Raw genomic sequence first — 19,246 nt, 5'->3', positions numbered from 1 at the left:
GCGGGCGTTATGAGATACGTGTGACGAGCGATACAAGCGGATTGGCTTCCTGGCGAGAACTGACAAGTAGAATTCCGCTCAAAAGGTTCTTCATTGGACTACTGGGTAGACAGTACGCTGGACAGCTTTCGTGTGACGCCATTCCAACAATTGCCACGAGTTGCGCCTCAGACTCTATCTCGTCCCTACAGCGCTGAACCCTCTATCGCTTTCTGGATTCTCTCCCCACTTTCTACCAACCACTCCCACGCAACAGCCTCGTCTCCTTGCCTCTTCTTGCTACCTGCCTTTTTCTCTACCGAATCCGCGACACGGCTGATCCTCCTTTCCACGCCAGCCCTGGCCGCCTGAACCAATCTTTTCGTCTTCTTCAGCTCCCCCGCCCGCACAAGACATCTCGTCAAACTCTCCAATAAGAGACTGATTCTCGCGTTTGCATCGATACTGTTCTTTGACGCAGCAAAGGGGAGATATTCTTGCTCCAGCTTCCTCCCGGAGAGCAAGACATGGCTCTTGTATCTAGGGGCGGAGGTTTCGAGGAGCTGTTGAAGAAGCCTTTCGCACACATTCGTCAACGATGGCAGTTCTAGGGGATTTGAAGGATGGGGAAGGACAATCTGTGCGAAGGCAGGGACAGGGAGAGGGCGAATAAATTCCACGTAATTGGTATAGAGGTCTTCCAGGTCGGGAAAGGTCGTCGGGGAGGTCGCCATCAGAGTCTGGTGAGAGGAGATGTGGATGAGCAGCTTTAACAGCCGGAGACGGAGAGAGATGCAAGAAGGGCCACCGAGTTTCGTGGACAGGGAGGTTGAGGAGCCCTCCCCATCTGTGGTATACCCGCTGTGTAAACTGCCACCACTAGTCTTTGGCGTGACTCCCTTCGACGAAGGTGTCTGGATCCGTTTGCGTGCACGCTTTGGTGGTCGTCCACTTGCTCCCGTGCCAGTGCTTGCCACGTCGTCGTCGTCATCGTCGTCGCCGTCTTCTAAAATATCCAAGTCGTCCTGGCCCAAATAGTCGCCATAGATATCCTGGTCAATATTGACATCGACTTCTCGCTTCTTGAGATTCACATCTTCCCGCGCGGGTTCTTTCATTTCATTGGGGAATACCTCACGGAACTCGCTAAGGGAGCGCGGACTCCCATCGGCAAAAATGGCTCGCAGGATCCGTCTTGCGCGTCCATGTCCACCCCCTGAGAGTTCGATGTACTGCCAGAGCAAGGCTTCATCGACAGTTGTATCCCCTGACGTGGATCGGATGTACCAGTCTTCTTCTAGCACATCAATCAGGAACCCAAGCAGAAGCTGGTAATGATTCCATCGCGTCGCATAAATTCCGGGGTGGCATGCACAGTTGAATGCCCAACCCACAAGTTCCCAGAAGTCTTCGGCTCGTGCCCAAAGGCTCTGTGAGCGGGCATAGGGAGTATTCAGATCACTTGTGCCAGCTGGTCTATCGCCTTCGCCGCCCCCACCATCGTACTCATCATCGTCAAACGGATGGTCACTGCGGCGATTGACTCGAAAGTCGAATTTACGGAACGAAAAGGCGGTGTTGAAGTCAGCATTGACAGGTCCGACGAGATTTTGGATTAGCCTAAGCAGACGAAGAGCGGCATTGGCTTGGTTCCACTTCTCGCGCGAATTGGTTCTGGATGTAGTAGTGGGGTGGACTGCTAGTGTGGCAGCAAGGGCGATTTGAGCAGGTGGTGGAATTATGGCCGGCGCGAGACGAGCGAGGGGGGACGCGCTGTTGCCGATTATCGACAGGAGGAAGCTGAAGGCTTGGGTAAATAGCCCTTCTTCAAAGTAGGTCTGTACTTGCTGCACTAGCTCAAAAGGAAGTTCTTTTGCTGGCCGGTATTGTCTAGGTTCTCTGGACATGGTTTGGTTTGCAGGTGAGGACAAGGGTGAAGAAGGGCCAGGAAGCGCCATCTCTCGATTGCACAGAAATTCGAGGGTATATATGGCGGACTACTTGAGGCTTTTAAGTACAAATGCTTGAGTGAGTCTGGAAATGTCTAATCATGACCGAGCTTGCCTTGATGAAGAAGTGAAGTTTATCAGCCTCACGCAGCCTTGTGTGCACAGCCTTGTTTGGTGCTGATTGAGGATTAGCGTGGAATTTCTGAAAATCGATGTTCAGCCTCGACGCGTGTTTTGTCTCATGCTCGCATCAGCCACCATGCACACGAGCCCGTCTTACATCGAAGCGCTCCAGCTTCTCAACGCTCGACAATCTTTCAGTGGCACAACCATTATATAGGGAACGATTCCGGGAGACTTCTCATCCTCAGTTCAACACCGCAATGGGTATCGTATCCCACCTCCTGTTACGCCCCGAGCCGATTAGGTTGGAAGGCTACATGTACCATTTAAAACATCGTGCATGCAATACAGACTTGGACTAACGCTCATCCCGAGAATACAGGTCTCCTCCACGCTTTGTTCCCGAAATGCATCGTTTTCCTTCATGTTCCGAGTCGCTTCCTTAGATCCTCCTTCGCTTCCCTGCACATTTCTTCAACATCCACATTTGCAATGACTCCATTTCTCTCCTTAATCTCTTTTTCGATCTTTGCGAAGTCTTTACCTATGCCTGGGGCGCGCCATTCATAGCAATCTCCGATCCATCTACTACTCTGAACGAGCCATTGCCCTCGGTCTTTTCGCCGGGCTGTGAACGTTGCGAATACTGCATCGAGGTCCGACGGTGACTGGACTCGCTCGTCCGAGAGTAAAGAGGCAAGCACAGCGGTATCCTCAATGCACATGCCGGCCCCAGCACCGTGGTGCGGGGACGTCGCGTGAGCCGCATCTCCAGATATGCATATGCGACCTTTATGAAAAGTAGGTACAGGGTTGTCTCCTAGGTCAAAAATTGCCCACTTCCAGACGTATCAGTATTGTTCAACCTTCTTTCTTCGGTGTTCCTGCGACTTACCACGGACAAGTCAGGCTTGGTTAGGTTTAATAGCCGGATAACATTCGACCCATATCCGCTAAAGTCTCTCAAAGCTTCTTCCCTCTTTGCATGTCTCGTTAGTCGCTGGGTGTCTGGCCAGTCGTCAGGGCTCGTCCTGAATGCGACAATGTTCAATGTCTGGCCGTGGTTGACTGGAAACGTCAATACGTGACCATCAGGACCCATCTGTTGTGCCCAGGATGTCAGCAACTGATCAAACAATGTTTGAGGGCTCAACCGGCACACTCACATGCATACAGGAATTTATTGCCAGCTCTTCACCAATTGCTTTGATAGCGCTGTCCATCGGCGCAAGATCTCGATAAGCATACTTGTGAGTGTAGCTCGGTTGTGCACTGGGGTGGTTTTTTCCGACAATGATCTGCCGAACGCGAGACTTGATACCATCACATCCTATCACTGCGTCGGCTTCGGCGGTTGAACCATCCTCGAACTTCATGACCAGCCTCCCGTTGGATTCATTCTCGGTGATGTCGGAGAGCTTCTTGCCAAACCGGGCAATTTCCTTGGGAATTAGTTTGACAATCTCGTCCAGATAATGCGCACGATGGACTCCATTCTGGCCCAAGGAATTCGTGATCGAGAATGCAATCTCCTGCCGCTCTTGGCCCGGATGTGGTCCCGTATGGCCGTCGAGGTAGTCGAACCAGACATACTTTTTCTCAGGCCACACATTGCGTGTACAGACTTTTTCGAAAGCCTCATAGATGCCCTCATGGCATAGCTTCATCGCTTGCACTGCGTTCGGGGAGAATGAAACACCAGCGCCAATTTCGCCAAACTGAGCCGCCTGTTCATATATCGTGACGGGGATCTGGCGATGATAGAGGGCAATGGCAAGAGTCAGGCCTGCAATCCCACCCCCAACAATTGCAATCTCGAAGTTCTTGGATTTAGACATGTCAATTGGTATGTGTTCTCCTGTTTGAAAGTGTTTGCTTATATGGTCGGAAGGGTTCTGCTGAGAACGTTACCTCTCTGTGTTCTCTAACGGCCTCTATATACAGAGGAAACCCCTTGTTCAGAAACACCGGCGTCGGGCAGCCGAAAAGCTTCCGCAAGGCTGAGGTAACACCTCGGATTGTACTGGGATGGGCGTTGGAGCGTACAACAAGTTCTACGAGAACATCATTCGTCATCTCAATCTCCGCATTTTCTCAGGACCGTACGGTCACAACCTGGGGAACATAGCCGGGCCGATTTCCGATGGTTGGGCGAGAGATGTGTGGCGACCGAAATGACTTCCGAAGGGGCCGCTCGTACGAAACTCGCACATTAAGCTTTGGGCTGTCGGAACCTTTTTCTTCCGCACTGATTTCAGCATCTTGGTAAAAGATGGCTCGGTTGTACGGTATGGAGGCTTCGCTGTTTGCACGGTCGGTCCTCGGATTTGAGCCCATTCGAATGAGACTAACAATGAGAAAGCATTCCCGTGAAGCGACAAGCAGGCAAGGCAACGTACACATCATACATGCAAAGAGGCTGGCAGCCGCTGGCGCTGCTGCCCGTTAACCGATGGCCAGACGAATGGACGCACTTTCAGCGGAAGAATAGAAGACGCTGATTACAAGTTGAGGAGATCTTTCCTCCACGTTGCAACAATCTTGACATGGTCATCCCTGTTTCTCACCAGCTCTTCTAGGCCCTTCTCGGCCAACTCCTCGACCGGAAGTCTCCTCGTAATCAGAGCCTCAGCACCAGCGAACTTACCCGCCACAAAATCCTCCACAACTTCCCGGTAATCGTTATCGTTGTTCCCCATGGAGAACTTGGTGGTTAGCTCCCGGAAGAAAGCATGCTGCATCGGAATCTCGAACGGCTGCTTCCAACCGGCGATGTTGAGGTACGTTCCTTTCAGCTTCAAGCTTTCCATGCCCGCGAGCATACCCGCCTTTGCGCCTGCACAGTCAAACACAATATCCACTCCTCTCCCTTGGGTCCTCGCCTTGCATATCTCTGCCACATTTGAGACTGACGGGTCCAAAAGATCGTCCGGAGCAGCCAGTCCCAGTCGTCGAATCATCTCACTTCTCTTTGCCGTGGGCTCGGAGACCAGCACCCTCCCGCTGAGGCCAGTGCCCACCCCTTTTGCGCGCAGATTGAGCAAGACGGCCAACCCCACTGGGCCACCCCCGAGTACAAGCACGTTTAACCCCGTAAAATCTGTGATGCCGCTTGCGGACAGCGCGTGTCGCCCGACCGTCAAGGGCTGACAAAGCACCACGCTATTCAGATCAACACTTCCGTCGTCAGGGAGAGCATGACACATCCTCATTTCAACGTTGACTTTCTCGCTGAAGCCCGCGCCACCGCCTCCGCCGCCATTGAGGCCGATATAACCCCAGTTAGTGCACATATTGTCGCACCCACTCGTGCATGCGGTGCATTTCCGGCAGACAATCCGTGGATCGACCATGATGGGGGTTCCCAGCTTGAAGGGTCCGTTTTCAGGATATCCAGAGGGCAGCGCAGAGACCCGACCACAGAATTCATGACCGAACGTGACGGGGATGTGGTCGTTGGTGATACCGTGAGGTTTATCTGGCGTGTTTATGGTGAGAGGGCCCGATGTGTATTCATGAAGGTCGGTACCGCAAATGCCGCCCCAGTAGACGTCGATGGTCACCTGGAGTGATCAGCGCTGAAAGGGCGGCGGACGCAAGAAGAGTGTACGATATATGGAACTCTACCGGGCTGGCTTACCTCATTAGGGCCTGGAGGTGGTGGATCAGGGATTGTCTCAATCCTGATATCGCGCTTGCCATAGTATCGAGCAGCTTTCATCTTTGTCAAGTTGGTGTTGACTTAACGTGTGAAGACATACAACAACGATATGCCGCTGTAGTGTACAGGTGAGTTGACCATATACAAAAATACCCATGGTCTCTAATAGCCTCGGACGGGATCTGTCTGCTCGGCATCTCGCAAGCATTCTCTGGCCTGATTCGGCTATCCATATTAAGGACTTACGTAGCCAGAGACGTTGTCGCCATGCTTTGACAGGATTGTGCGGGGTTGGCGAAATGCAATTGGGCGCAAGAATCAGAAGATTTTCTACAACCTCTGACCTAGGTATTGGTCCTGCGTCGTTGGAGTGTGGTCTCGCGATACGTAGTGGTAGTCGGGATGGAGAATTGTAGATGTCGGGATGGGTGTTGATCCTACACCGAGGACACAAGTCGGGAGGCACGTACTCTCCGAGTCCGCTGGCCGTTGCGCCAAAAGCTCACCTTTTGTATTCACCTATCGTTTTGGAGTGCTTGTGTGCTCAACGAGATAAATGCTAGTCCAGGTGAAGGACAATTCCCGATACATCTCGGTGAGCAGTACTACCAACGTCGTCCTTGACCCTTTTTTAACCTGGTCCTTTTAAAAGAACCCGAGCAATCCATGTAAACTGACTCGTACTCGAATAAGTGACATAGCTCACCCTTCATCGGCTTCGACTAGAATAGAGAGAGTAACGTGAAGTAGGGGGTGACGATTAGGTGCTACGGGTCGGGAAACGCCTTGAAGCAACTACCGAAAATAAACAGACTTACCAACGATTCCTTGACGGAATCAAACGCGTATCATGGTGTCTACGATGGTAAAGGACGACGCGCGGATGGTAAAATTCTGGAAATGCCAACAGATTCCGACAAATCCAACAATGCTTTCATTCGGTTTTATGATTGACGAGGGTTCGTGTGTGCCTAGTACATACCGAGTATATAATCCCGACAGATGCGACTACTCATTCCGCTTCAGCTCGAAGATTAGCGGGTACCTGGCAAGTCTCTTTGCTGCTGCTTACTACAAGGGGAACAGTCTGCGCTCGAATCCGAGGCTTGATCGGAGGACATAAAGGCATTACGACGAGCTTCTAGAAATTCAAGGGAAAACGGATTGCCATTCTTGAAAAGAGAATACCAGATCCCGATGCCTTTCGACAAATGAATGAGCGGTGGACTCTTTTGGAAGGCAGAAAGCGATCGATGAGACCTGATAAGCAGGACTCAGGCAAATGTAAGTTCGCCTTGAATATTTCTCGTCTATTCTGGCACCCCTTAACCTTCAAACTCATCGTCATCATCGTCGTCGTCATCATCATCAAAGGCCAACCCCTGCATGCTCCGAGCACACGAGTCCTGAAAGATGGACCACCTCGGTATTTTCGCAGCGGGGAGCGGAGGACCGCTGGCATTAAGTAATGCCAGTTCCATCTGCCCGTCTGGTGTGATATATACGATCAGAAGGCTCTTCTTCCTCACGCGTATAAGGCAGAAGTTTGTCCGTGGTCGCGTCGCGCAAATTTTGTGCAGTGTTCTAATCGACCGTCCTGCATCTTCTTCAAAGATCCAATGCCGCACGTCTACCGTGTTGTCCTCATCACGCATCGCCACGTAAAGACTTTCGTCATATGCACGGAGGTTTGCCCCAAAGCAGATACGCATCCCGCCGCTTCCGTTGGCTTCATCGTCGGGAAGGTGCGACGGTGGCATGAGCGTTGCTTTAACGAGGTATGGATTTTCAAGGTTTGGATCGGCTAGGCACCAGGAAAGCTCACCGGTTGTCGCAGATTGGTATAAAATTGCAAAGTACGCTGAGTCACTGTAAGTCACATGGAGCGGACCCCCTGGGACTCCCTCAAGGTGGTGAGCTGGACGTGGTAGGACCTTCCAAGGCTCATTTCTCCGGCGCATCGCTTCGACGATATGAGAGCTACTGGACTTGGACAATGAGGGCTGTTCGAAAACGACGACGATAGCGGAATCGTTGTTGTAGGAGCAACTGGCGGCGAACTTGGTTGCAAGAGGTATCTCAAGCCCGAGTTCATGGATAGTCCCGGGTGTCCATGGCGATTTTAGCTCTGGATAAAGCTCTCCATCAAACTCTGTGAGGCTGATTGTGATGATTTGATCAGCCATAACCCCAGTCTCATTGATATAAAAGAGATGGATCTGCTTGTAAATTGAAATGTCGTCATCTGGGTTGCCGTGATCTGAGTTCCTATCATCTAAGCTACCGTCACCTGAGCAGAATGATTTTTCGTAGATGCAGCCTGCTAAGGGCGTCGATGGCTGTGCTTGCACAATAGGCTCGGGGAAGACACACTCAGCAGAGCTGCCCAATGTGTACATACCCCACCTAATCCAGCCATCGTGATCTTGAAAGAACAAAAAGGTCGTGTCTTCCGAAACAACGCCGGCTATAGACGTGTCTTCTGAGAAGTATCGACTTCGGGAAACTGCTGGCAATGGGGCGAGAATAGGTGCGGAATTTGCTATTGTATCGACAGTCTCAAGAACCCACTCCCAACCTGGAAGTTGCGCAATCACATCGAAGAGCTTCTGCGGTTGTTCTCGCTATCCTATATGTCAGCCAACTGAGCGAGCTTGGGCAAGGTGACGCCGAATTCAAACTGTACCTCTATGACACCCCACGTCATGGGATCATTGAGTGACTGTTCCCACTCTGCAACAGAAGTGAATGTTCTGGCTCCTCCGAATGTCTCGAGCGACGACCTATCAATGTTTATTGATCGATTCTCGATGGACGAGGAAGTATCCGCGCGGCCAAAAGGGAGTCTTAGAGAGGCGAAGCCTAAGCTACCTGAGGTGGTCGCAATTAGCTCCTTCTCTTTCTCGTCCATTGTCTCGCCTCGTATGGTAGTTGCAGAATAGAAGTGGCTTAGGTAGCCACCGAGGGTGATTGTTTGGGAAAACCATACGCCTGTGTATCCATTAACGTCCTGTCTGATAAGAGCTTATTTATTTGGCAGCTCATACCGTACTGAGCAACAAATCTTTGCAAATGTCCTCGACTACCGCTGGCGCGCAACACTTCAAGGTTAACTTTGCATTCAGGACTCAGCCGAGTGAATGGCTTAGCCATCATATGGATCTTCACTCTAGGGTACTATTTACAGGTCAGACACCAGACTTGTTTATCGGATGGAGTCACAAACCATTGCTTTCACCCTGAAGCCCTCATAATTCCCCGCGAGTCGATCAACGGATGTAAGCCTTGTTTGCTTCGAAAACTCGCCATTCAAGCTGAAAAGTTTGAATTTCCAAATATATGGTTCGCTAGAATAGGCACGTCAGCGCAGCTCAATGTAGCAAAATGTCAAACATAAGTGTTGATCCTACAGGGCAGCCACGGTGCTCCAATGCTGAATGCCACTGTCACTTAAGGACTTGTCGAAATTGCACTGGATTTTGAAACACCTCTTCTCGCCCGAACCCTGCACATATTCCCAGTCGGGCTTTACCCTTCGGGGGTTTGCATCAAAGGCTTGTCCAAGTCAGGAATGTATTCGACTTCGGAGATCGCTTCGTACCTGGGTGTTGGGCTTGGGAAAGGCTTGCATCACTCCGTTCGACCTTCCACCCTCTCCATATTGGCAGCGGATAGAGAATCTTGTGCCAATCCTCAGCATCCAAGTCTCGAGCATCTGAACTACATCAGTCATGCCGCAAGGAAGTCGCGATGCTATGAAATCTACCTTTATTGGCAGAAGAGATCCTGCGAGGCCATAGCCACCAATCTCTGGTAGTCCGTGCTGGTTGTGGTCGAGCGAACCGGATTGGGAAGCCGTCCTCGGGTATAGAACAAGTATTATTCATTGAGCTTCGTAAGTATCCTGGAACCAGAGATCAAAAAATAGCAAAATGTAGGGATTTATCAAGGACACAGAGGTAGAGACAGAAAGGCTGGCTGTTGAGAAGTCTAAGTGTCTGCCTGCTGCCTGCGCCCCCGGGCCACAAAGTGGTTAACAAATGGTGCGACGAATTCACCAAGTGATCTGTGACGGTCGGTGACGGGGCCACGACATCCAGATCAAATGGGTACCCGGGCACTATGATATCGCTGGGAATGAGAATGCCCACCAACTAGCGGTGGAAACGACTGCATCAGGGACGATAACTGGACAGGGCAGTACACATCTATTCCTCCTCATCAAAGACGAACTTGAGTCACTTCCTCGCTTGTCTGGCTGCATCTCGCATCACTCGTCCTTCTGATTTGGTCGCCATTCAACCCCGCGCGCGTTCGTTGCTGTTGTGTAACCTTGGCAATTGTGATCATTTCCTTTTCTGTGCCCTGTGAGGAACAAAGGACATTGGAACATGTGATGGGAGAGTTGCATCTCCGTACACCCCTAAAAATTGCAAGATGTTTATTTCAAGAACCGTTCGCAGAGCCTTGCGGACCACATACAGATACACCATGCTACCCTCCAAGGACGTGGTCGAGGTGACTGAACCCGCTTCTCATCGGGTCGACGACGAACGTGAGCAAGATGCCCCTCGGGACCACGGGATATGGAGTCGAGATCAGTCAGTGATTGTCTAGAGCTTTCTGATGAGGGCTTTCTAAGCTGACCCTACAACTGTCAAGCTTCTGCGGTGCTCTGGCCTACAATTTTGTGGGCTTCATTCTCCCAGCTCTTTACGGAACGCTTTCAAAACTATGGGTGGCCAACATGAACTCTTCCCTTGTCGTCACAGTTGATTCATATACCTATATTGGCGTTGTAGCCGAGGTGATCAATGAAGGCCTCCCTCGAGCTGCGTGGGTCATCATTGGAGACAAGTCCTCACGCTCGCTTTCATCCCGCATCGAACTCACTCAGACCCTGGTACTATTCCAAAGCATCATGGGCTTGGTTGTGAGCGTCATCATTCTTGGGGCCGCCAAACAGTTTGCCGCTGGGTTTGTCCCGGAGGAGGTTCGCAGAGCGAGCTTGACCTACGTCCGCATCAGCTCATTCTCCGTCTTTAGCGCTGCCGTGGAGGTCGCCGTCACCAATGCTGCCAGGGCGCTTGACCACCCCGATGTGCCGTTTCTCATCAGTGCGACACGCTTTGCCATCAATATCATCTTGGACTTGCTGATCATATCCCGATTTCACGTTGGGACCTCCAAACCCACCGTCAACATGCAAGCTGCAATTCGACTTGGGTGTGACTTTGCTGCGGCATTTGCTGGCCTAGCGTACTTCGCGATCATCGTCTTCAGACTGCACAGGAAAAACAGTGGCCTCCAGAGCGTCCCTGTAACACGCCCCAGCCTCAGGGCACTGAAAGTGCTTCTGAGACCTGGAATCTTGACTTTTGTCGAGTCTGCCGTAAGGAACACGTTCTATCTGTGGCTTGTCAGCAATATTGTGTCCATGGGCGCGGATTATGCGACGGCCTGGGGCATTTTCAATACCATTCGTTGGGGTCTTGTTATGGTCCCGGTCCAAACACTTGAGGCAACTTCGAATGCATTTACGGGCCACAGATGGGGTCAATGGAGGAGCGAGGTTGGGACGCAGGTGCACAGGGCCAAGGCAACCTGGAAGCAGGTTCGCGGTGAGTATTACAGTCTATCACATGCACAGAACCTATAGCTGACCTAGGACTGTTCATGTGTGTGTGTGTGTGTCTCCAGATATCACCACTCCTGCAATTAGTGCAACGGCAATTGCGCTGGCAGTTGAGGTGCCCCTCTGCATCTTTCTTTCACTCTTCGGATGCAAGCCTTTTGCGCACTATCTCTCTGACTCGGACAGCGTGGCGTCGATCACAGCCCACATGTGGCGCACGATCGACTGGTGCTACATCTTTTACGCACTCTGCACCGAGCTGGCAACAATCCTCCTAGCCACAGTGCCGAGATGGTACCTGTATCAGTCGCTGGTATCGAATATGTTGTACGTCTTACCATGGGCGATCGTTTGTCAGACTGCACATCTCAGCTCGACAGACGCTTGGAGCTATCATGCCTTTGTTTTTGGAGGAAGCTTGGTCTTCAGCTTTTTCGACGTACTGCTATTTGTGACACTATGGGTCTGGAAGCTGAGACGGGGCACACTCAACTTTGACAAGGTAAGACTTGTGTGAAAGCAGACCAAGGCGAAAGAAAGGTCAGAACAGGGGGCCATTACGTGCCCAGGTCTAGAAATACCGTGTCAAGAGTTTAATATCTGAGCGGATGTGACGTCCGACTTTATGGAACAATCTCAACACTTTTTTCACCTCTTCACCTTTCCCTTTCATTCGACGTCAGCAGCTCCTATCGCTTTGACGATCCTTCGAAGCGCCTCTTGTATGTATGGTCTTGGATGGCTAAACACGATGCGAAATAGCCCAGGAGTCTCGGCGCCAAAGACTTGCCCTGCACCCAAAAACACTCTGTTCTTCATGAGCAGTTGGGTGATTTCGGCGCTCGTCCCGTCGTCGGCTTGAGCTTCACTGGAATTTGGTCGACGTTCCGGATGTCGTTCCAGGTATGCCTTACCAAGGTCCACCCAGAGGAAAAAAGCGGCGTTGGCCCCGGGCGTATATGGGATATTGTGCTTGTCGAGAAACTCGACAACGATACTATACGAATCGGCCAGCCGGGCTTGATTCAGTTGGATATAGTTATCCACCCACGCATCGTCTTCCAGCATATTGGCCGCGATGTGCTCCGCGACAGATGACGCGTATGAATAGATTGCAACCTCCAGCAGAGCCTCGCGAAAGGCTTCGTTATACTGCGAAATAATGTACCCAACGCGGAGACCGTTGGCACCAAAGTCCTTGCTCATTCCCCACAGGACATGGACGAGGAGAGGATCGATGATGCCCTCTGGCGCAATCGACAGGACCGAGGTGAAGTCGACAGGCCGGGGAGACGAATCGTGACGGTTTTCCCAAGTAGAGAAGGCATAGATCTCGTCGCTGACGAGGTGGATCCGGTACTTTTGGCACAGGCGCATGTAGGCGACAAGGGCTTCACGGGAGTAACATCTCCCAAGCGGGTTGTGCGGCGAGCACAGCATGAGGGCTTTTGCGTGGATGCCCCGTTCTCGCGCGGTAAGAATGGCCTCTTCGTACTTGATGACAGCTTGCACGCCCATGGGATCTACCGAGCCAAACGACACCGTCAGAACCTCGACGCCAGGGCGAAGCGAGATGTCCGGGATGAAAGCGCGGTAGTACGGACGGCCGAGCAGAAAGCCATCGCCGGGGTTACAGAAGGCCCAAGAGGCATGCTCGATGGCGTGGGAGACGCCATTCGTGATGACGACGTGCTCACTCTCCAAGGGCAGCGCCGGACGCAGCCGGCGATTGAGGAACCGAGCCACAGCCCTCTGAAGCCTCTTTGATCCACGCGGCCCGTCGCCGTAGGTGAATGCTGTCTGCGGGACACGGGTGCTGGTCCGGATATAGGCTTCCAGTTCTTCGTGCATGAGGCTGTTCTCCGCCACGCCGACGTTGACAAAGCCGCCCCGGTTGGACGACGGATGCCACTGGTCGGTGTATACATGCCACAGCGGCGATTCTGGGGGTTTCGAGCACTCCTGTGCACGGCGCGAGAGCGTGGACACACCTGAGAGAGCGGCAGACATTTTGCGCAGAAAAGGGGTGTTTGGGTGAACTGTGCGTAAGGGTTAAAGTGGTAGTAGAAGGAGTCAAAAAGATCAGATGGGCACTTCAACTGGAGAATATACTTTTGTATATGTAGTTCCCCCGGTTAGCTTTACCTCTGATTTTCCTACATGGACGTGTTACGTCAATGCCAGACATGGGTTCTGTCGTTGGAGAAGTCGATGCCACCTAACGCGCCCTGTGATTGAAGGTGTAGCTTGAGCCTTTGGGAGGACACGGTTGTGTTCAAAGGCGTGCATTAACAGCGCGTATCATCTAAAGAAGACGGCTATCATGTGATTACCGAGTCAATTGATGGATCTATTCGTCGAAACACTGAGCTCTTTCTCATGTAAGAGACGCAGTCGGACTATACGCGGTTTGTGAACCGAGTATCAACCGAGCCTGAGGCCTCTGTGGACCAATCATATTCTATTGGTGCGACACTCACTGTGGCGTACTATGATTGGCCGATACCTGCCAAGTCACTAGCAGCATCATTTGTTTATCTCGCCGCCCGAATTGGTTCCCGCATTGCGGCTCATCGACTTGTATCTTCCTCTCGACTACTGACTGTCATTGACCATCCTCCTCCACGCTGCATTCAAGTCAACCCTTACTCTTCTGCCTGAAACAAGACACCCTCCTTAACACCACTCGCGAAACGACCAATTCCTCCTACCCTCACCATGGCACCAGCAAATTCTCGCAAGAGAAAATCGGACGAGATGGACGAAGGCGCCGGCGGTGCCGTCACCCCCTCCGGCAGCCCAGCGCGCAAGAGGTTGCGAATCACCCAGCAACAGAAGCAAGCATTGATGGACAACCTCCAACTCGAGAGTGAGGGCGATTGAACACCCTGCTATGTGGTGATGGTCTTTTCTGACAAACCGCCTAGTTACCGAGCGAGCGCGCCAGCTGCGAGCAGGGTATGCGCTTCAATGTGCTGACCTGAGAGCTCGTATTGAACGACGCGTCAACCGCATCCCTCTCTCCATCCGCAAGATGACCATGCGGGAGCTGATGCAACAGCATGAAGCTTCCATCGCCAAGCAGAACCAGCCTCGTACTTCACCCCCCAAACAAACACTATCCGTCCAGGTCCCTGCACCCAAACCTCTACCTCCTCTCCCACAAGAAAGTGGCTCGACCAAGCTGCCTTCTCCGGTCCGAGCTCAGCCACCGCAAGCAACCGCTACACGGGGAATTAGGAAGCGCATGAGCCCTCAAATTCAGATTGCCCTGGACAAAGTGAGCGAGGATGACCAGGCAGAGTCTGCAGCACTCGATACCCTCCCTGTGACCAAGAACACCAAGCGTGCCAAAGGAGCAGCAGCAGCCCCGACAACACGCCCTGCCTCTCGAGCTACTACAAAACAAGCACCAATCTCAGTCCTCTCTCCACGCTCCCACAACTCTCGCACACTCCCCCGCTCACCAATTAAAGATCCCTACCTGCCGGCTTCCCCGACGAAGACCATGTTCGGCCGCCCAGGCGCGACCGCCATTTCTCCCATCCGCCCGGCATCACCATTGAAATCAGCTGCGACAGCCGCAACAACGGCCATATCGGCCAGCGTGCATGGCATGATTGAGCACGCGAAACGAGGAGGCACCGCAACCGCCGCGAAGCTGACCCGGACGGCATCCAAGGAGAAGAAAGAAGCCGCCGCCCTTGCCAAGGCGCAAATGCTCCCGCCTCCGAAACCGAGTGTGCCCCCTTCTCCGCAACGTGCGTTCAGCCAGGCAAGCACCCGCAGCGTTGCGACGGATGCTTCTGCCACCTCGACCGGCACAACGGTAGTCGTCAAACCCAAGCGCGGAGGCAGACCCGCCACCGCTAAAGCCACAACCACGCAACACCCCAGGGATGTAGCGACTACAGAGAAAAAGAAGGGAGGGGTCGCGAGGGCCGCTAGCGCAGCTAAGACGGCGCTCAAGAGAAACGCCACTGCGGGCACTGGCACGGGCACGACGAGTAAGAAAGTCGTAGTGGCAGAGCCGGCAGCAGGACGGAGAGTGTTGCGCAAGAGGGCATAAAAAAGGGGAATGGGAGCAGGATGATAAATGACATTGGCAGCGCAAGCAATTACTGTTATTGGTACGAGGGTTGTGCGACCCGGGACCACAACCATGAGCGGAAAGATATGGATATTGGATCGGTATGAGCTGGCCTTCCCTCTTCGAAGGGTTGGTTTGATTGGAGTTATTGGGGCCAGGTACTATGCACGGGTATTGTTGGCTTTTGTTTTTGGGTCGTTGTGTTCATTCATTCGTTAGCCAGCGAATGATAAATTTCCAGAATGAGAGAAGAGAAGAGAAGAACGCGACATGCCTGTTCCTCAATCAAGTACTCACTCACTCCGCCAACCCGGTTCCCTATAGCGTTTCTACTCCGCGTGAGTAGCTAGCTAATCGCGTCGACATACGTGTGGGCTGTTAATTAGTTGAACAGAACGACTTAGAACTTCACGAGGTTTTCCCCGGTTTACAGTACCACCACGCTGTCTCCTCGAGCCCCCTTTGTTTGGTGTCCATTGAGAGATTCCGTGTCATTTTGTTCCTCTTCTCGTCAGTTCTTTTCTTTTCTGTGGTCTCCTCGATAAGTGGAAAAAGACCCGTGTTCGGACAATGAATGCTAAACAAGGCAATTTGGTTCCCATAGCAAAAAACACCTCAAGCTCCGAAGCTCCATACCAACAACATCGCCTTTTAACTGTTGAGTACTTTGAGTGTATTTTTCTTCTGTAAGATCATGTGCACCTTTTCCCATCTCGTCCATCTCTCCCTATCTTGTACAAAAAAGCGCACAATGTGAACGTGCCTCCCTCGGCCTTTCAGCCATGTCCATGTCACAGCAAGATCAGTAGTCCAGCTCTGCACCTCCACCTGCTTGTGCTGCCGCAGCGGCTCCGACATTGCCTCCACCACTGTTCGGCTGAGCGTCGAGATCCTCGTAGCTTTTGATACTTCGGCCTTGGGTGGCTTCTCTTGGTCCCATGGCGTTCATACCACCACCTGCGCCGTCCCCCCATTTGCCACCGCCTCCACCTCCACCCTGAGCGATGAAACCAGGTGTGAGGCCAGGAACAAGATTACCGCGCAACATGCCTCCCATATTGTTGTAGCCACGTTGACTACCGCGTTGATTTCGATCATAGGGTCCAGGTCGGTTGCCATATCGCCCACCGCCACGTCGAATAGGGCCACCACTATGTCCTCCACTTCCATTCATGCCATCCGTGTTGAAGTTGACCCCAGGTACAAGTGGGCCGTGGACATTCTGCATGCCCATCATGGCATTCTGGCCGAAACCCATCATGTTCATTCCAATATTCTGAAGGCTGAAACCCCGAGGAGTGCCGTTGTTCAGGTGATGGTTCTGAGGCAATGGAAAATGACCATTAGAGTTGGCATCCGACCGCGACGGTGCGATATGTGATGGATCCAGAACGTAGGTATTGACAAGTTGAAGCTGCGACTGTTAGTGGACTGCATCCAGTTCGTGGACAATCTGCAACTTACATCGTTCTTGAGAGCCACAAACCATTCTTCGTGTCTCTTCTCTACGTGCTTCCTCCAGAAGTGCTCAGCTTTGAACAATTTTGTGCATTCAGGGACCCGACAGCGGAATTTGGCCTCGTCCTCTTGCTTGACAAACTTCGCCAGCTCTTCGTCTAATGCTTCTTCGACGGGCTTGCCTCCAATCTTCTTGAGATCCACGTACTCGGGTTCCAGAATCTGCAGGACCTTTTCCTCAAAAGTCTTGACCCAGTTAAACGCTCGAAGAAGCTGCTGGTCGTTTTTGTTGAACTTCTGAGGTCGTCTCTCTTGGACAGGGCTAAGGGGTTCATCGTCCATGCCGTTCTCACTCCGACCATCTTTCTTCTTGCCGGGGAAAGGCTCACCAAGTGCGCTCGCCCTGGCCGCTGCCTTGGCCGCAGAGGTTAATCCAGCTCTAGGTCTTCGAAGATGACCGCCAGGGCACTTTCGTACCATTTCGTGAACTGAATCGGATTCGAAGACACAAAACAGACAGAAGTTGTAAACCCGCCGAAGATATTCGACCATGAGATCCAGCTTCTTTTTGACGACCAATAACTCTTCATCGTCCTGCTCGTCTTCTTCCTCCTCACCCTCTTCACCCTCCTCTTCGAACTTGATTTCATCATCATTGTCCTCAAAGTTTGGCTTTTTAGGTTTTGGCGGAGGCTGTAGAAGTCCTTGGTTTCTCATCTGTTCCACTCGAGCATCGATCCTCCCCAAAGCTCCAGAATGCTCATCCTTGCCAAGTTCGGCATCAAGCTTAGTGACAAGGCGTCGCGCGAGTTCATGATCGCGTTCGATTCGTTCGGGTGCTGAGAACAAGTCCCAAAGAGCTTTCTTCCTCGGGGCACTCGGTGCATTGTGGATACCAACGTGACAGGTGAAGTCGCCTCTCACCGAATCAGTGATGGTCTTACCATTGATAAGATCGAGAGCTTTTTGAGCAGGGCTGATTTTCTCCAGCTGTGGTTTCTCTTCACCCTCTTCACCGTCCTCGTCCCGGCCGTCACCCCGCTCAATGTCCTGCATAACATCACCGTCCTCTTCGGGGGCAGGATTCAACATAATCCAGCCGATACGATGGAATTTCTTGGCCGGATTGGGGTCACTCAACGATAAGCCTTTGAAACCCCCTGCCTCCTCTCCCAAATGTTCTTTGCAGAACTCCTCAATGCGGTCGCGGCCGACATTAGGCGCCAGGGTCTTGATGAGCAGAGCAGGCTGCTGAACAGAATCATCTTTGAGATCGCCGCCTTTGGCCGGGACAAGGTCTAGCACACCAAGAACTTCACCGCCGCCGACAGCCTCACCTTCTTCTTTCTCCACCATTCCACCGGCCCCGTCGCTATCATTCTTGTAGATCCCCTCGAGAGTGAATTCATCGAAAAGACCAGTTTCGAGGTCTCTGACCCATTGCTCGAAGCTGGGTTCTCGGGAGTCCATCAGACGTTTTCGGATCGGATCTCGTATCTCTGGCACGTATCGCTCTTTGAACCACTCTTCGCCTTTGTGCTGTTGGACAAATTGGCGGGCCATCTTCACCTGAAACTCCTGTTTGTACTGATCATAAGCCTGCTGGATTTGTGCTCGCTCTTTCTCGCGGTCTTCTTTGGCCTCGCGCTCGCCCTTGACACGATCTGAAGGTCGTCTGCCGCCGTGCTTAGCTCGTTCTTTCTCTTCTTTGACTTGTTGTTCAAATCGCCACCAGTCTGCAAAGAAGCTAAAACCTGCCTGTGTATCTAGAGCCAGAGGATTGGCGAGAGGATTGACCTTGACAGCAGGCTTGTTGGAGTCTTGACCTGGAACATATCGATCGATGTTTGCAGCAGTTGGCGAAGGCGCTCTTCTGCGATCATCCCGTTCTCTTGCATCTCTCGTGTCTCTTGTTTCCCTTGCCGCAGGTCTGTTGCCCTCGTAATAATCATCGCGTCCGTTGCGCTCGCGGTCTCGCTCCCTCTCTCGGTCAGGTTGATAACGATCAATAGCTACTGGGGAACGCGAACGGTTGCGAGGGGCAGGCCGACGTCGGTCGTTAGCCACTAAGCAATTCATTAGCCATGATACTACCTGGAAAGTAGCCTCGCTTACCAGGAGACCTGCGTCTGTACGAGTCGGTTCGCTCATAGGACTCATCCCTTCCACGATATCTGGGTGGCGATCTCTCGTTTGTGGGAGAGCCATAAGCCTCGTATGGATTCATGTTGTTCTGGAGCTTGGAGCCTCGCGATCAACAGTGCTTCTGCGTCTGATACCACAACGACCTAGGTGAAGCCCACCGAGGCGCTATGTCATTTGCAGGCCGAGAGCGCAGCGACAAAGGCGAC

General features: G+C 52.3%; 8 protein-coding genes across 8 annotated transcripts; 2 read left to right on the top strand and 6 right to left on the bottom strand.

Annotated features, from left to right (window-relative positions):
• Positions 1–185: 185 nt before the first annotated feature.
• Z517_10002 (uncharacterized protein) lies at positions 186–1,886 on the bottom strand (the record flags this gene model as incomplete). The annotated part of the gene is made up of 1 exon (XM_013425910.1): positions 186–1,886. The coding sequence occupies one exon, from the start codon at positions 1,884–1,886 to the stop codon at positions 186–188; it is 1,701 nt and encodes a 566-aa protein (XP_013281364.1).
• A 587-nt stretch (positions 1,887–2,473) lies between these two features.
• Positions 2,474–3,889, bottom strand: Z517_10001 (uncharacterized protein; the record flags this gene model as incomplete). The annotated part of the gene is made up of 3 exons (XM_013425909.1): positions 2,474–2,890; positions 2,947–3,153; positions 3,218–3,889. The coding sequence occupies 3 exons, from the start codon at positions 3,887–3,889 to the stop codon at positions 2,474–2,476; spliced, it is 1,296 nt and encodes a 431-aa protein (XP_013281363.1).
• Positions 3,890–4,552: 663 nt separating this feature from the next.
• Z517_10000 (uncharacterized protein) lies at positions 4,553–5,772 on the bottom strand (the record flags this gene model as incomplete). The annotated part of the gene is made up of 2 exons (XM_013425908.1): positions 4,553–5,614; positions 5,692–5,772. 2 exons carry the CDS (start codon positions 5,770–5,772, stop codon positions 4,553–4,555), a joined length of 1,143 nt encoding a protein of 380 aa, XP_013281362.1.
• A 1,265-nt stretch (positions 5,773–7,037) lies between these two features.
• Positions 7,038–8,623, bottom strand: Z517_09999 (uncharacterized protein; the record flags this gene model as incomplete). Its single annotated transcript, XM_013425907.1, has 2 exons — positions 7,038–8,336; positions 8,399–8,623. 2 exons carry the CDS (start codon positions 8,621–8,623, stop codon positions 7,038–7,040), a joined length of 1,524 nt encoding a protein of 507 aa, XP_013281361.1.
• Positions 8,624–10,203: 1,580 nt separating this feature from the next.
• Z517_09998 (uncharacterized protein) lies at positions 10,204–11,864 on the top strand (the record flags this gene model as incomplete). The annotated part of the gene is made up of 3 exons (XM_013425906.1): positions 10,204–10,313; positions 10,375–11,333; positions 11,413–11,864. 3 exons carry the CDS (start codon positions 10,204–10,206, stop codon positions 11,862–11,864), a joined length of 1,521 nt encoding a protein of 506 aa, XP_013281360.1.
• A 152-nt stretch (positions 11,865–12,016) lies between these two features.
• On the bottom strand, positions 12,017–13,357 carry Z517_09997 (uncharacterized protein; the record flags this gene model as incomplete). The annotated part of the gene is made up of 1 exon (XM_013425905.1): positions 12,017–13,357. The coding sequence occupies one exon, from the start codon at positions 13,355–13,357 to the stop codon at positions 12,017–12,019; it is 1,341 nt and encodes a 446-aa protein (XP_013281359.1).
• A 708-nt stretch (positions 13,358–14,065) lies between these two features.
• On the top strand, positions 14,066–15,416 carry Z517_09996 (uncharacterized protein; the record flags this gene model as incomplete). The annotated part of the gene is made up of 2 exons (XM_013425904.1): positions 14,066–14,216; positions 14,275–15,416. 2 exons carry the CDS (start codon positions 14,066–14,068, stop codon positions 15,414–15,416), a joined length of 1,293 nt encoding a protein of 430 aa, XP_013281358.1.
• An 823-nt stretch (positions 15,417–16,239) lies between these two features.
• Positions 16,240–19,122, bottom strand: Z517_09995 (uncharacterized protein; the record flags this gene model as incomplete). Its single annotated transcript, XM_013425903.1, has 3 exons — positions 16,240–16,851; positions 16,902–18,961; positions 19,011–19,122. 3 exons carry the CDS (start codon positions 19,120–19,122, stop codon positions 16,240–16,242), a joined length of 2,784 nt encoding a protein of 927 aa, XP_013281357.1.
• Positions 19,123–19,246: the final 124 nt, after the last annotated feature.

This window comes from Fonsecaea pedrosoi (genome assembly GCF_000835455.1).
Source record: "Fonsecaea pedrosoi CBS 271.37 unplaced genomic scaffold supercont1.6, whole genome shotgun sequence".
In the NCBI taxonomy this organism is placed as follows: domain Eukaryota; kingdom Fungi; phylum Ascomycota; class Eurotiomycetes; order Chaetothyriales; family Herpotrichiellaceae; genus Fonsecaea; species Fonsecaea pedrosoi.
This window is presented reverse-complemented; position numbering and strand designations above follow the sequence as displayed.